The sequence below is a fragment of the Protomyctophum parallelum genome (assembly GCF_964188405.1).
Source record: "Protomyctophum parallelum genome assembly, chromosome: 17".
NCBI classification, from domain to species: domain Eukaryota; kingdom Metazoa; phylum Chordata; class Actinopteri; order Myctophiformes; family Myctophidae; genus Protomyctophum; species Protomyctophum parallelum.
The window spans coordinates 21,897,306-21,913,326 of NC_139719.1; the positions used below are offsets into that span (position 1 = coordinate 21,897,306).

The 16,021-nt window shown below is 43.6% G+C and overlaps 1 protein-coding gene across 5 annotated transcripts in view; it reads right to left on the minus strand.

Moving 5' to 3' along the window:
* Positions 1 to 122: 122 nt before the first annotated feature.
* The window catches only part of LOC310874523 (uncharacterized protein), a 63,053-nt gene continuing 47,154 nt past the window's right edge, over positions 123 to 16,021 (minus strand). For 4 of the 5 annotated variants that reach the window (XM_083787359.1, XM_083787360.1, XM_083787358.1 and 1 more), the window contains 13 exons: positions 13,977 to 14,160; positions 13,396 to 13,519; positions 12,888 to 12,971; positions 12,397 to 12,576; positions 11,586 to 11,863; positions 10,440 to 10,588; positions 9,142 to 9,226; positions 6,440 to 6,554; positions 4,905 to 5,024; positions 4,044 to 4,307; positions 2,808 to 2,973; positions 1,673 to 1,841; positions 123 to 924 (listed from right to left, as the gene is read on the minus strand). In XM_083787359.1, the coding sequence (XP_083643485.1) occupies positions 484 to 924; positions 1,673 to 1,841; positions 2,808 to 2,973; positions 4,044 to 4,307; positions 4,905 to 5,024; positions 6,440 to 6,554; positions 9,142 to 9,226; positions 10,440 to 10,588; positions 11,586 to 11,863; positions 12,397 to 12,576; positions 12,888 to 12,971; positions 13,396 to 13,519; positions 13,977 to 14,160 (2,359 nt within the window). In that variant the 3' untranslated portion in view covers positions 123 to 483. The remainder of the gene's footprint in view (positions 925 to 1,672; positions 1,842 to 2,807; positions 2,974 to 4,043; positions 4,308 to 4,904; positions 5,025 to 6,439; positions 6,555 to 9,141; positions 9,227 to 10,439; positions 10,589 to 11,585; positions 11,864 to 12,396; positions 12,577 to 12,887; positions 12,972 to 13,395; positions 13,520 to 13,976; positions 14,161 to 16,021) is intronic. The other variant, XM_083787361.1, reaches the window with a different exon arrangement.

The window sequence follows — 16,021 nt, forward strand, 5'->3', positions numbered from 1 at the left end:
GTATCAACGCTCATGATATCAGGCCACAGCTCACAGGCTCCAGATCGGTTATTTATCAAAGACAGGTTCACAGGAAGATAATTTGATAAAATTATATTATATATATGCTTCTAAAGTACCTGAAGGGAAATATCATTTTATTTTTCAACAGAAGCATACAGTAAAGACAAGGTATGAAAAAATAAATCACAGAGGGTTATTCAGTGTTTAAACATTGTATAAACAATGGAACAAAGGCAGTCAATTAACAAAATAAAAACATTTAAAAGGAATGTGCAAATGTTCTCGCCGTTTAAGAAAAACACCCTAGTAAAAGTCAAATTTTAAAATACAAAAAAAGACGAGCAAAAATATTCTGTTACAATAAACTAGGAGGAGGTTTTAAGAATGTATAACCTTTTCAGCTTTTCAAATGGAATGTGTAAACAAAAATAAAAGAGGGACAACACAACCGCAACAGCTCTGCGAGACTCCAAAAACGAGCTATACAAACAGAAACAACTCCACGTCTTTGGTGTGGAGATGCTGTGCCAAGTTACGAATGCGGCACAGGCGAACTCCCTGAGCGTCGCCCGCGCTGTACACCCTGTAGATGTGATACCTTTCTCTCTCCTTCAGGGCAAAGTCCAGCTCGTTGGCGGAGAGGTGGATGAAGGCCTTCTCTCGCTTCACGGTGGACTTCACCTCCACGTAGACGACCGTCGTCGTGCCCTCCTCTCCTCCCCCGTCCAGCCCCGCCCCTCCGAAGGAGAGTTTAAAGTCGTACGGCTGGCCGCTCTCGCCGTTCTGGTTGCACCACGTGATGTGCGCGGGGCGGCCCTCGGGAGCGTCCGTGTCCCTCCAGTGGCACAGGAAGGAATTGACCAGCTGCTCGCCCCACTCCCCGATCTCGGCCAGGGCTCTGGGTTCGTCGGACAACACCACCTGCCAACGACATCACTCTTGAGACGCAATTCCTTGATGGCGGCTTGCATTATCGCTCTGGCCAAAAGAATACTTTTACATCTCAGCTTATCTTAATCAATAATCAATAGTAACCATTTAACACCAATATATCTGGTCGTACGACAAAAAGCCAATAGCCAATCTTCGAGCAAAAATATGTACATGTCAATGCGTTGTGAGCTTGTAGATCTGGTATTTTGGGACGTTCAAAACTTCAAATACAAATGACATAAATGATAAACTGAGAATGGCACACTGGACTGAAAAGGGAAAAAGCTTGTGTCTCTACAGGCCTTTAAGGTCTTTTCATGCTGGGACAGTTGTTCGCCCCAAAATATATACAGTATATCTATTGTTTGTGTAACAAGTACATTCACATAGAACACTAATATTAGACGGCGACATAATGTTTATTGGGAACAAGGTCCAATTTCACTGTGAATGAAGGCATATACATGTATCCGTTATGATATTAAAGATGCAAAATCTTTGCACAGGCATTTTTGGCTTGCTTATTCGTCATGCTGCCGAGGTGTGACTGTGAACATCTTTTAACCCATTTTACGCGGGAACCCCTTTTGGTGTTAGCATTACGTTATGCTTTAGCTATTTGAAAAATCAAAGAACGACTGACATAGAAACATAGCTTTTTCAGAAAACTGTCATTTTCAAACAGACATTTTTACAATCTGATCTCAGGTCAGAATGGATTAACGAATGCCCTCACCGTGCTGGGTCTCTGACAGACGAGCTCCAGGTCCTCCAGCGCGTCCTTGGGCGGCTGGACTTTGTTCCACATAGGAGGATCCAGGGCCATGGGGGGCCGCTGGCCCTCTCCTGCACCACCAGTCCCCTGGAACACACTGGGCATCAGCACTGCCTCAGGGACAGCACTGCTGGAGGTGGAGGGAGGGGATACACAATCAGTCCTTTATTGATCCCACAAGGGAAATTCAGTTGTCATGGCAGTGCCGCAATATTGGCTACCAAAAAAACATATAGGATCCATGCTGTATGAGCCATTGACGGGTATAAATTAAAAAAAGTCACACTCGTGTGAAGTGAGCGGTGCCTTCACAATGACGACGTCTGATGATGTCCAATCAAACATGATGTCCAATCATATGAGCACATTCGCTGCTCAAACGGACAGACAGACACCCTGGGCAAGACCTAAGCTGAAAAGACTATCAGCGGAAGTTGCAGGATTTTAGCGGAAGTATTGCCCAAGGAAATGACGTTGATGCTTTACAAATCAGTTTACATTCTCCGCGAATGAACAAGTGTTGTGATTGGTCGGGAAAATATCGTATCTGGGGGAAATACATTTGACGGCTGTTCCGGAGAATACAACCGCCGATAGCTTCTCTGCCTTAGGTTGTGACCAGGCTTTTCTTTTTGCAGATAAGTAAGCCTGGGACCGAGGCTAACAGACAGAAAGCACCGGCTGCACCGCTCAAAAACTCTGTGTGCATGCGTGCATGCGTTAACCCATTTTGGGCAGGAACCCCTTTTGGTGTTTTAAACATTATGTTTTAATTTAGCTATTGAAAAATAGCAGATCCACAAGCTCATAGCGCGCCACCGAGTGGCGCGCTACGAGCTTGTACGTCTATTTTAGAAATCATTGAATATATATTTCAGAGCGAACATTTTTAACTAAATATTTGCTTCTGGGGGGGTTCCCTGGAACTACATATTTTGAGAAGGGGGTCCTTGGCCCAATAGACATAGCACCACTGACATAGAAACATTATTTATTTATTTAGAAGCCTTTTTTTAACCCAAAATGGGTTAAGGTGGGCTCATGTCGTGAAGAATAGTCCTTAACCCCAGATAGGTATCCAGGAGGAGAACCTTACTGGTTATTGGGTGTGGGCGGCTCGTGGTCATCCATCTTGGCGTGCTCTGCGGCTGCAGTCCTCTGCCTGGGGCCGACAGCTGGGGTCAAACCTCCGCCAGAGTCTCCGGCGCTGCTGGAGTCGGCTGTGCTGTGCGTCGCCAGAGTCCCGCCCACCCTGCCGCTTCCTGAAAGACATTGGACGGGCAAAATAAATGCACGCTCAGAGTCACCGTAGCCTAGCAGCGCGCCACCTAGACTAGACTAGCACATTAGACCCGACATCGAAATAAAAAAAGTCTTCTGAAAGAATATATATTCAAAGATTTGTGCCGCATTTTCACGATAAAAAAAAAATAGCAGACCTACAAGCTCGTAGCACGCCGCTCGGTGGCGCGCTATGAGCTTGTAGATCTGCTATTTTTCAATAGCTAAAGTATAACATAATGCTTATTAGTTAAAACACCAAAAGGGGTTCCCGCCCAGAATGGGCTAGATAAGACACTGAATGCATCGCCCCGGCTGCAGCACCATGGTCTTCAAACCAAGGTTATTATAGTTAAACCAAAACGAATTAAATAATAACAATTAACTACAACCATCAGCAGTGACAGAATGCTCTGTCATATAAGCCTTTTTAATGATATAAAAACGGGAAACGGGGTAATCATTATTTTTTTGCTTGGCTTTCCTTCTGCGGCGGACTCCTTGTGTTTCACGCCGTTCAATTCTTGTATGCAGGCCGACTGAAAAGGCTCATAGCTCTAAATCTACTGCGCTCTCCATGATTTTGACAAAGGGCCGATGTTCGGAGGTCTTTTCTGATTGTCCGGTGATCCCGATTGGAACATTGGCGTTTTCTAGAGCAAGGATGGCCTCATTTTAGCTCGCTAGCATTGCCGCTAAATATTTAGCATCTAAAATGGAAGAGCCAAAACGAACGTGTGTCACACTAAAAGACCATGCAGATCCAGGTCGGCAGTGAGGCGCCATCACTTTCATCCACCAGGGGGCAGTCGATGGGTTTTAATGATGGATTGCATTTTTATAGCGCTTTTCTATGTAAAGAGTGTGCTTACTCAAAGCGCTTTACAATGGCCCATTCATTCATACATTGGGAGGTAAAGGTGAATAATGACAAATGCAAAACCATTACAACCATTGCTCCAAATTGATGTAAATGTGGACGGTAAAAGGAAAGCTCTGAGACATTTCTACTTGACTGGGGTAGTTGAACTAGAGGGGTAGAATCTCTAACCTGCAGCATGTGAGATGCTGGGAGGTCCGGCGCCAGCGCTTGGATGGCTGTGGTCTGTGTAAGAAGCAGGAAGGTCTGCGGGCTTGTCATTGGCCATTGGAAACTGGTTGCCCTCGTAGCCGCCGCCGCTGTGACTCTGGGGAAGTCCGACATGATGGCCGCTTCCTTTGGGAGTGCCGTCGTTGTCTGGGTCCCTGTCCTTAGGCGCAGCAGGGGGTGGCCACATCTTCATGACCGCCTCCACGGCTCCAGCCATCGGACCACCTGGGTGCAAAACGCGCACGCAGTGAGAATAGGCCGCGTGCGGCTATGGGATTTAATCTTAGACTAATCACAAGCAAATAGCCCAACTACAAGCAAAAAAGGAAAATGGAGTTAGCTGGTTTCTGCCGGACAGCAACGATGTTTATGTTCACATACGTTCTTAAAGAGTTTGACTTATCCATGGCAGTTTGGAACTTTCTTAGCCCGTCATAAATCAAAATATACTGCAGGTCTGTTTATGTTATATGAGGTTGTTCGTTGTTAGGGTTTTATGGTGTTTTATGACCGCGACGTAAGGTTTTATGTCGAGGTTAGTCGAGGTAAGGTTTGGCATTCAGGATTGTTTTATGCTGTGTAACATGCCTTGTAAAGTTTTTATAGATTAAACTGATGTTTTACTGATTTACAATGTAGTTATTCGTAATTGACCATTTACAAATTAACATGCAATGTAAATTGTACCCAAAATGTAATTTTGGGTACTTTTACTTTGGTACTACTATAAGTAGGTTATATTTGAAGAAAATACTTTTACCCAATCAATTAATTATATATACACACCGGACTTTTAGTACTTCTTCCACCACTGTACAGTACCTGTACGGGCACCTGTATTCAATATGGATGCCCGTGGAGGCCAGCACATAAGGGTCTGCTCTCCGTCCGCCTGCCCAGGATGCTCTGTGTTGCTGACAGAAGGGGATCCCTTTGAGGACACTGAATTGGAACGGAGAGAGAGACAGAGACAGAGAGACAGAGAGAGAGAGAGAGAGAGAGAGACAGAGACAGAGAGACAGAGAGACAGAGAGACAGAGAGACAGAGAGACAGAGAGAGAGAGAGAGAGAGAGAGAGAGAGAGAGAGAGAGAGAGAGAGAGAGAGAGAGAGAGAGAGAGAGAAACAGGTTACGCAACATGTTATCAAACAAAGAAATTCTATGCAACCCTGTTTTCTTGGACCCGGTGATGATTGTTCTCATTTCATCACCATTTCACATTAGGATTTCATAGGTTGGCTTGTGTTCCGATTCCATTAGTCACTTAAGCCCCCATGTACGTCGATGGCTAGGGACTCTCCTTTTCTCCCTCTCCACGCCAACTCTCGTCGCTGAAAATAGGCAATCTACGTGGTCATAACTCATAACGTGTTGCAACACAACATGTAGAGTTCGCACGGCAAAATACGTGCACTGTGCAGTGAAGTATAAAAGATGCCCTGGCCTATCCTTTGGGGAAATTACAGAAACTCAAACACTCCCTTCGTGGCTCTGATGTAAAGGTTTCTAAAGTTTGGCAACCCCTCTCAGCACAGATGATCCTTTCAGCTGGACGCTGAGCGCCTCTCCGCACTGCACCAACGCCGCCTGGTCCTCCAGTCCCCATTTCCCTACACTGGAGGCACACTTCTTCTTCTCGGGGTTGTACGGTCCATGTCACCCTCTTGTCTCAGTATCAACACGACCTCTGCCAAGGTTTACCTCATTCTGCAGAATGTTCTCTTTCATTTTATTAATTTATTTCATACATGCAAGGGTTCTGTGTGTGTGTGTGTTAAGTCATTAGTTTGTCCTTGCAACTGTGTGTGTGTGTGTGTGTGTGTGTGTGTGTGTGTGTGTGTGTGTTCTATGCTGTTCTTTGAGCATTGCTAACAGCTGCTCTTTCATGTACACAGACAGCAATGAACAAACCATAATTAGCATATGTGCAAAACATTATGCTCTTGCACATCATAGTGTTTGCTCTGCGGCAGAGCTTTGTGTGCGTGCGTGCGAGCGGCGCATGAATTCTTCTGTGCACACTCATGAAACGATATGGAAATCAGGGCAAATGTCAGAGAGATGGCACTGACAACCGGCTGTGAGAAAGTAGCGCCTAGGTGGAGCTGCCGAAGCGAGCGCATTCCCCATTTCCCCTACTCTAATTATAGTGCGATACATACAGTAGCACTACTTTGTATGCAGCCGTCAATCTCACACATCTAAGCTAAATTGGGGGCGGCAGCGCACGGGGTGCCATCAATGTGATAACGTGTTTCTCATCAGCGTGAGAAACACTCTGATGGTGTTGTCATTTGTAGGGGGGGGGGGGGGGGCAGATGCTAAGACGCTCCGAGCTTTGTCAGACGTATACGTACCTCTTTCGAGTGTGAATTCTGGTATGAGAGGTTCTGGCACCTCCCAGGGTTCCTCGTCCAGCGCCAACTCTCTGATGTCCTCCTTTAGCAAGAACCTCTTCAAAGCCCCCTCATCCTGCCCAAACATTATGAAAACATTAACCACGTTCAAAGTGGCCCATGTTGGACATGGTCATTATAGGTCAAACCTTTCAAAAACATATATATATATTTTTTTTTTACGTTCGTCAACCATCGTGGTGTGAAGCATTGTCATGATAAGTTCTATATTTTTGTCAAAGTGTTAATGGCAATACATTCTGATAGCAATCGTTGCTATAGTGTTTGTTCAGTGACAGGGGTCTCTACAGCTCTTTAGAAAACGGTAAATGTATTTTCAGTCCGGGATACCAATTCTATCTCCGATCACGAGAGAGCTTGGAAGTGAAAGCAAAACAATTTGAGCAGACAAAACTGGAACTGGAACAGTATCAAATGTAAGCTGATAATTGTCTACTCTCTCCTGTTTGGTCTTCTTCAGCCAACTGAAAATGTATTTTCTGTTTACTAAAGAGCTGGAGAGACAGCAACGATTACTTATCAGAATATACAGATTTTGACAAAAATACTAAAATCAAAACTCTATATTTAACAACATGGATAAATAGTATACATATGTAAAAAAAAAAAAAAAAAAATACATATGTAAATAAACAGGTGCGCTTCCTCTGGGAACTGCCCTTGGTTAAGGCAGTGGGTGCTCAGCTTTGGGGGAAAAAAACAAAAAACATTTTAGTCTGCTCTGAAGGGGTGCATACTCAGTTTAGACTAGTCATTGGTTAGACATGGGTTAAGGTTAGGTTAGGTGTGCTTCCCCTCTGAAGAAAGCTTTGCCGAAACGTGTCAGCGTTCTCAAATAAACATGAGAAATTGCATCTGAGCCAGTCTTGCATCTTTTATTTTGGAGTGCCGCTTTTCCACTTATCTTGTTTATGAGGTATGGATGAATTAAAATACACATTTGTATAAATATATTCTTATTTTTTAATGTCTGCAGACATCTCCAATATTTATATACACGACAATATTGCTGAACTATGTGCGACAAAGATATCATGATTTAATTTTACCCTATGAGCAGCATTGGTTGATGGTTAAGTCTACAATCTTCCAGGCAGAACAGGAAGTTCTACACTACATCAGAGACATGCAAGCTCATTAAGATGTTGATGACCTAATTAGCATGTTCCAGCAGCCAAGCGTTTGATCACTTGCCTGGAATAATGAAATAACTTCAGAAATATTTAAAACAGGGTAATGGGGATAAAGTGGAAAACAGAGATGGCTGATCCGTAGGAGATTTCCATAAGCCATTCGCATCGGCATCATCTGTAAATCTGTTTAAATCTCCCTGACTTGGGAGTATTAAACAGATGTAATGACTCAGAGAAAATCGCTCATACGGTGATATGAGATGGATCACATCATAAAAACCTTTAACCCATTAAGACCTGAAGCCGATTCTAAAACATTTCTTCTAAATCAACAGTTTTCTGGAAAAACGTGTGTTGCTATATCACTGGTTCTGAATGTTTTCATGTGAAGGACCCCCAAAATGATATGCATTTGTGACAATATATTATATAACACAGCCCTGTCCTTGAGCCCGTCCGAAAGTAATGCTCGATTTATACAAAGTGCACTTAGGTGTGCATCATGCCACATGCAGTGAATAGTTGATCTACAAGCTCGTTCACTTCTGAGCTTGTATATATCTTCATATAATAGGTCCTCACTAATAATCATGAACAAACGCAATTTTTTTCTTCTCAGTCTGTATCTCATAGGAGGGCTGTGGGCTGTTCAGAAACCGTCTTCCAGTGACATCATCGATGGGGAATACAAGCTAATAGAAACTGCAGGCTTTCTAGTCCTGAAAAGTTGCAATGCGAAAATGGAAGCTATCGTTCTCACGATAATGAAAATATAAACATCTTTGTAAAATAATCTTGTTTAAAAGAAATCTGCCTAATGATGATGTCACTGGAAGACAGTTTCTAAACTGCCCACAGCTCTCCTATGAGATACAGACCGAGTAGAAGAAGAAAATCTATGAGCTTGTAGATCTGCTATTTTTCAATAGCTAAAGCATAACATAATAACAACACCAAGGGGTTCCCGCCCAAAATGGGTTAAGTAACATTTTGAGGTATTTGTACTTTACTTGGGTATGTTTACTTTTCAGTACTTTTCCTTCTGCTCCACTACATGGCAAATGTTGTACTTTTACTCCTTTACAATTATTTGAGAACTTAGTTACTATTTACTTTAGTATATTTTCATTATCATTACAAAACATGCATTAACCACTTCAGCCCTATACATATTTTGGCCTTTTGAAAATAGCAGATCTAGAGCTGCTATTTTCCAAAGATTTTTATACATTTGAAAACTTGAAATTGGACATTCTGCATAATTAGTACTTTCTACTTTAATTTCAGTCTTCAAACCTTCCAAAGTAGAAAAAATAGCATATCTACAATTTCACACACATCACATTGAGACTTGTTTTAGATTACAATAAAAAAATACTAAACTTTTTTGATTTGATATTTTTTTAAAGAATACAAGTAAATGAAACTGATGACGAATGCTAAACTATAAATAACCTTGCATCAGATAAGGATCACAGATCCAATGCTGGCAGTGGTCACATCGCTTACTCCGAGTGAGGTCATCAGGCCGCTCAGGAAATGCATCAGATCCTTTCTGTGGCTGACCTCCGTGCAGAACAACTTCACCAGCTCTCTGAATGCACCGACACACACACACACACACACACACACACACACACACACACACACACACACACACGGTTGATGAAAAACGCACAAGCTACAGGGCTTAAATGATAAATAAAGAGTAATTTGTTAATGCCAAAACTTCTCTACTGTCCTTTTGGCTGTTTATTGTAGGCTATAGGATAGGCCACTAACTATGCACCACCCATTTGTGGGTCGCGGACACCATGGGTAGGGGTCCCTTTCCTACATTTAGTTTTTAATTATTATTTCAAAACATAAAAAAAAAAAATGCAACATTTTTCATGAATTCAAAACAAATTCAATGATTTATTTTCAGTTAATTTCATAAAGATAATAAAATAAATAAATAAATAAATTCCATAAATTAGAAAACAAATGTTTAAGTAGTAGTGAGAATAAGCTGATCTACAAGCTCACAACGTGGCGCAAAGCTATTTTCACTAGATTTGTCCCAGGGAGACATCAAATGTCTCCTGTGGGTCACGGACTAAAACGTTTGGGAACCCCTGGGCTGGGCTGTCAGATGGGTCGAAAACAGGCGGAGGTCCTTTTGGTTCACCAATCTGAGCACCCGCCACCCTCCTCCCCTCTCCGGTAGAACACAGACTTCATCAAATTTGGAGCATTATTGGTTAGCGAAATACAAGGAAGTGGGCTTCCTATGCCAAATTTTCCAATGGGTTTCCCCAGATTTTCTTTTTGAGCCGAATGCGACCTAAAATAAAAGCCTGGGTACCGAGGCTAGTGAATACTTTACCCAACAAGCCATGAAATATGCACAATTTCTACTAAAACAAATAAAATTAGCTTATAGACTTCTACAAAGCATTGTTGTAGACTCATTTGCGAGCATGTATGAGAATTATTTTGACACTCCAGAGAGGAATCAAATTGACTCAAGAGACACATACTGAACATATATTGTCCAGTGACCCCCCCAGAGGCAAAGATTTGAGTTAAAGATGTTTGACATGAAAGAATAATATATTTAAAAGATTTCGTTTTCACGTTTTTTTTCCAAACCGTGAAAACGAGTGCCGCGCTACAGGCTTGTAGATCTGCTATTTTTCAACAGCTAAGAGTAATCAGGTTAAATTGGTTAAAAGCTAAGGTGACACAGATGCGTTCCAGGCTCCAGCCAGGTCTTAATGGGTTTAACAGGCCCAGGGAGAACCCCTCCACCCATCCATGCATACCTGCAGATGTCCAGCTTGGCTGACAGGTGGTCTTTCTGGATGTAGAGCTCCTTCTGGTCCTTCAGCAGACAGATGACATCCTGCAGCTCCACCACGGGAGGCTTGTCGTCGGTCTCAGTCAGCTGGTAGCGGATGTAAAGCTTGCCGACCTGAAGCGCGGGTGGACGCAAAAACGCATGCTCGTTTCTTTTGTACTGCATTAGAATTTGAGGGTTTGCTTCTACCCTTGCTTTGGATTTCATCCTGCTTCTTTACTGGGTCTAAAGGCAGAGCATTTAGAAGCGTTTTGCCGAGTACTTTTTACAACTCGACGACGGGCTCTAGTATGCACACACGCCATTTTGGAAAGAACTGGGGCCCCTTCCCTTCTTCCTTCACAGGTGTTACCGCTGATTAACGGTAACACCGACTAACGAAGGCTCTATTCCATTCAGAGTACTGCTCTTGAGTGGGTTGCAAACGGCCCCGCACGGGTGTGTAACTCTGAGGCCCTCATTTATCAACCGTGTGCACACCAAAATATGGTGTGCCCGCCAAAATTACCGACATTTTCGGCATTTACCATTTCCGCCAAAGCTTGAAATTGAACTTGAGTAGGACAAAAAGTCACGTCTGGTCGGGAGCTGTCGTATGCTTTGTCCTCGGCTGTTTTTCTGTCGTACACAAGCGGAGCAGCATTGTCTGAACTGCTGACACGCTGTCACAGGCATCTAAGCATATGTTTTCACTCCTAAAATGTTAATATAAAACTATGTATATGTACATAAAAAGAAAAAGAGAGATTTCCAACTTTACAAGTAATTCATTTTGCGAAATTAAATACAATATAACATGTTTACAATGTATTAGTTTGTGCTTAATTTAACAGTGCTTTACTGGCCTTGTTATGCGAGCACACTTGTGAGATGATTTGGGAGCGCATGCGGCATGACATCAGATGCCTACAATATATCACTGTACTGTCTGAGTGATATAAAAAAAAGGCATAAATGGACTGCACGGCGTGCACGCCTTTATTTCCAAGTGACAATGACAAGCATATACAGCTTGCCTATTTGCAATTGTAGCAGGCTATAGGCGTAAGGGGCTTAATCATTCAAAACCACACTGCTCTCCGCGGTACGCAGCGGCGTGCGTCGCCCTTACCTGCCCGTAGGACACCTTCTTAATCCTCTCTCCGATGTTGCTGTCCAGCAGCTCCTGGTAGACGTGGGCCAGCTCCTCGTGGTGGCAGAGGAAGCGCTGGATGTAGGGCGCCACCTTACGCACCAGCATCTGCAGGGAGGGACAGGGCCGCAGGTTCTCCGTCTGCGCCTCCGTGCGGACGCGCTGGGACATGCGGCCCACGCCGCAGATCTCCAGGAACAGCGAGCGGTCCTCCTCTTTGAAGGCCGGCGTGGTGTTGCCGCGGTGGTCTCCGGGCCCTGTCGTCCCCACGACGACAAACATCCCCCACGTGCAAAAAGAAGAAAAGGTTAAGTGGTGAAGCGTTTGACATCAGAGCAAAGTAGGGCGGGTGTTGCGCAGGAATGTATTTTCGTAAAAGTAGGAAGTGTACAGTAAATATAGGACAGTTGCATGGATGCAAGGCGGGGCTGAGCAAGGCGTTGCCTAGCAACTGGGCCGGTGCCTAAAACATAGTTAGACCTTTTTGTATCGATATAAAGCGATGTCAAAATGTATATACGACTATGGCACACAAGCTTGGGATAAAGACGTTTCTAACTTCTTTTTAAAGGGGCTTTAATTGATAACATTATAATCATAACTTAAGACAAATCTTACAACTCTCGTTCTAAAAAAAAAATAGAACAAATCTATGGTGGCCTGCCATATTGCTACTGCCATTTAGTGGTGGATGAGCTATGGCATGAAATGTGTTAAAATGATAAACTATTAAATAAATGAGTTAAACAAACTGTCGCCCACCCACATCCATGACGGCATAATACCGTACCGTATTGGCTGTCAGCCTTGGCCCTCTTCCTGTCTGCGGGGGGCAGGTTGAGCAGGAAGAACTGTCTGTAGGGCTTGAAGATCTTCTCCAGCTCTTTGCTGTCGGCGATCATGGGCCTGTCGGCCAGAGTGACCCAGTTGTTGTCTTTAGTGGGGAACACCCTCTTGTTCGACACCATGCCTGCATGGAATGGAGGGGCGAGACGGACAGACCGCAAAGTTGAAGATATTTTATGTGATTTTTTTTGTTAGCATGAGAAGGCTTTTGTGTGAGAATCAGAATCATCATTATTTTTATTATTATTTTTCCAAACAAACAAAGTGAAGGGGGGGGGGGGGGGGGGGTTAGGTGATCAAAACAAGAAAGAACAAATTGAAGCTCGTTACACACACACACGTAGGATCTCTCTTATTTAATGTAATAATAATTTAATAATTTAATTTTTAAGCGCGTGCGTGCGTGTGTGTGTGTGTTGTGAGCATATTCCTCACCCTTCAGTGTGGAGCAGTAGCTGGGGTTGGTTTTGGTCATCGTGTACTCTTGTTCCCCAGACACTGGAATCTTACACTTGTGAGCTAATAAGAGACATAATATTATACAGTATCATTACATTACGGCCACTAACCCCAATTGAGAGACCACAAATGCAGCATTTACTACATGGTGAAAGAAATGCAAAATGCCACTCCTCTGCTTTCCATGCCATATACCGGAAGGTGGCATTCAGTAGAATTGCTTTTTTTCCCCGAAGTCTCCAGTCTTCGAAATCAATGTCGTTACACATGCCGCATCCCCAGTAGATAAGAGTGCTGGGTTGCGCCCCGAAAATAGCAGATCTACAAGCTCTCAACGCTTCGCAGCGCGACGCGTTGTGAGCTTGTAGATCTGCTATTTTTGTCCAAAAGTGTCCTGCTGCCCCTCTGACACTCTCTGCGCGTCCCCGTACAACAACAGAGAGATCCTCACCTAGCCTGGCGTACAACACAGAGACATCCTCACCTAGCCTGGCGTACAACACAGAGACATCCTGCAGTACTTCTGCTGTCGGGATGGGAGAGGAAAAGCAGATGAGCTCCAACAAGCCCACGTACTGGTTCATGTTGGGACTGGGCTCCACGTTCAGCTGCACGCACGCACGCGCACACGCACACGCACACGCACACACACACACACACACACACACACACACACACACACACACACACACACACACACACACACACACACACATGCAGTTAATTAATTGAAACAAACGATCAAATAGGTGGAGTTACTGTATATGGTTTGGCAGATAGTTTGAGGATCCAATGTAGTTAGGAGGTTCTTTAATACTTTCAGTTGGTTTGATATTTTTTTTAAACAACAAACGTAAGGGTGTTCAATAGCATTGATTTATGGAAAAGAATTGAGTTAGGTGGTTTATTCCAGACAGCAAAGAGTGTATTGAAAAATGTATATATAGGGCATGAATTCATGACAAAAATATGGATAAGATCTTTGCCGAACGAGAATTAAAAGAGCTGTCAAGAATTAGAGCCCTTGCATGGGAAACACACGGAACACATAATAAGCCCACCCACCCTGTTGAACAGGTCCCTCATGCCCTCCAGGCGGTCGTAGAAGGGGGCCAGGACCCGGGGCTCCCGGACGGAGCTGTCCGGGGCGCGCGTCAGACTCCGGTAGCGCTGGAACATGCTCGTCGGGTCGCTCCAGCACACCTCCTTCAGGTGGTAGAAGCTGCCGGAACACCAGTCGCCATCTCGCCTGTGTGGACGAGATCGTTTACAGCTGTGGTTCCCAAACCTTTTCATGTCAAGGACCCCCATTTTGAAAATACATGCCAAGGACCCCCATTTTGAAAATACATGCCAAGGACCCCCATAAGAGAAGATTTGTACGGCTCTAGGGTACCCGGTTTTACCTGAATTGTAGGCTACGGTCCCCATTTTAATGGCATTTCTATCTCTGGGACCCCAATACATATTGGTCCTCATTCACAAAGGAGAAATACGCCACAGTGTAACTGATGCGTAAACAGATGCGTATTGATCCGTCCGATCAAGCTACAAATTTTTGCCGTGCAATTCAAAGAGTGGCGTGTACCACAGGTGCGCAGGCGTATCGCAGGTGTATGTCATACTGAATGCAGCGGGTGCCAAGTGATCGGAAAATCACCCGACAACCTCATTTGCATTGATCCACGCCCCATGTCACACCATAAAAGGCTTCAAGCATGACTCAGCAGACAGCAGTTTGTCTGAGATCCATCTGTCAAAAAAATAAAGGCTTTGCAGCTCAAACGAAATGGAGGTCCCCGACGGTGGAACAACAAAAGAATTATATTTTCCAGTGACTAGCGGCTTCACAAATTACAATAAAAATGATTGCTGGAAAGAAATCCCAGCCGCGGTCAATGCTATATGAATATAGCCTGCACTTTATTCATTTCATAATTCTACAGAGCACTGCAGGACCACAAACAAGCCCTCATAAGTTAGGGCTTTTATGTTATATCTAGGGATGCGCCGATCCGATACTCGTATCGGAGATCGGCGCCGATCCGGAGCTAAAATTCTAGATCGGGTATCGGTGGCAATGGGCCGATCCATTATCCGATCCAGTTGCCGCTCCGTTCTCCCGTTGGAACTTGAGACATGCTCCTGTCTGCCCAGTGCACAGCGCACAGTCAAACAGCCCCCAGGCTCCCTCAGCCCTCTCCCTCCTGAGCCTTGAGGTGAGGGAAAGGAGGGGCTGCGCTCATAGTCACCGCTCACTGACACTGCGCTGCGTGCACTCTACACTATCTGTCTCGTTCTGTCACTTCTGTCCCCCCGCTGTGTTCTTAACTTCTTTAACAGGTCGCTCGTATTTCTTTATGTAAGATAAAGAATCCGATGAACACGGAGAGCCAAAGAGGACAGTTGCCAAAGCCCCCATTCAATTACATCCTACTTGTTGTTGCTGTTCCTCGATAGCTGCTAAAGCTATCAACAGTAGCAAAAACACAACACTGCTAGGCTAGCAAGCTAACGTTGCAGCAACAGGATCGTTACCGTGTGTGTGTGTGTGTGTGTGTGTGCGTGCGTGCGTGCAGGGATTCCGAATATTAAAATAATAATAGTTTGAGTATGCTGGCCCACAGTAGCTACAGAATGTGCGTAGGGAGAGGGAACATATGGGGCTAATGCTGGCCATGAAGCATTGAATAATATCTGAATAGAACATTAACTAGAGTTATAAATAAGGAATAGAAACCAAAATGATGTGGTTGACTATCATCAGAAAGAAAAAAAACTTTCCTTTTATGTGTAGGCCTAGCTGGTTTATAATCCATAGTTACTATGTATAATGATAATAATAATAATAATAATAATATTATACATAGTAACTATGGATTATAAACCTAAAATAATAATAATTATTATAATAATTATAGGCATAATATTATTATGAATAGTAACTATGGATTATAAACCTAAAATAATAATAATTATTATTATTATAATAATTATAGGCAGAATAATAATAAAAAGAATAAACATTTTAAAAACTATGAAAGTGCATAATAATGCACAGCTTTTATTTGTACTTAGAATGTTAAACCCTCAGAAATCGCCATGGTTGA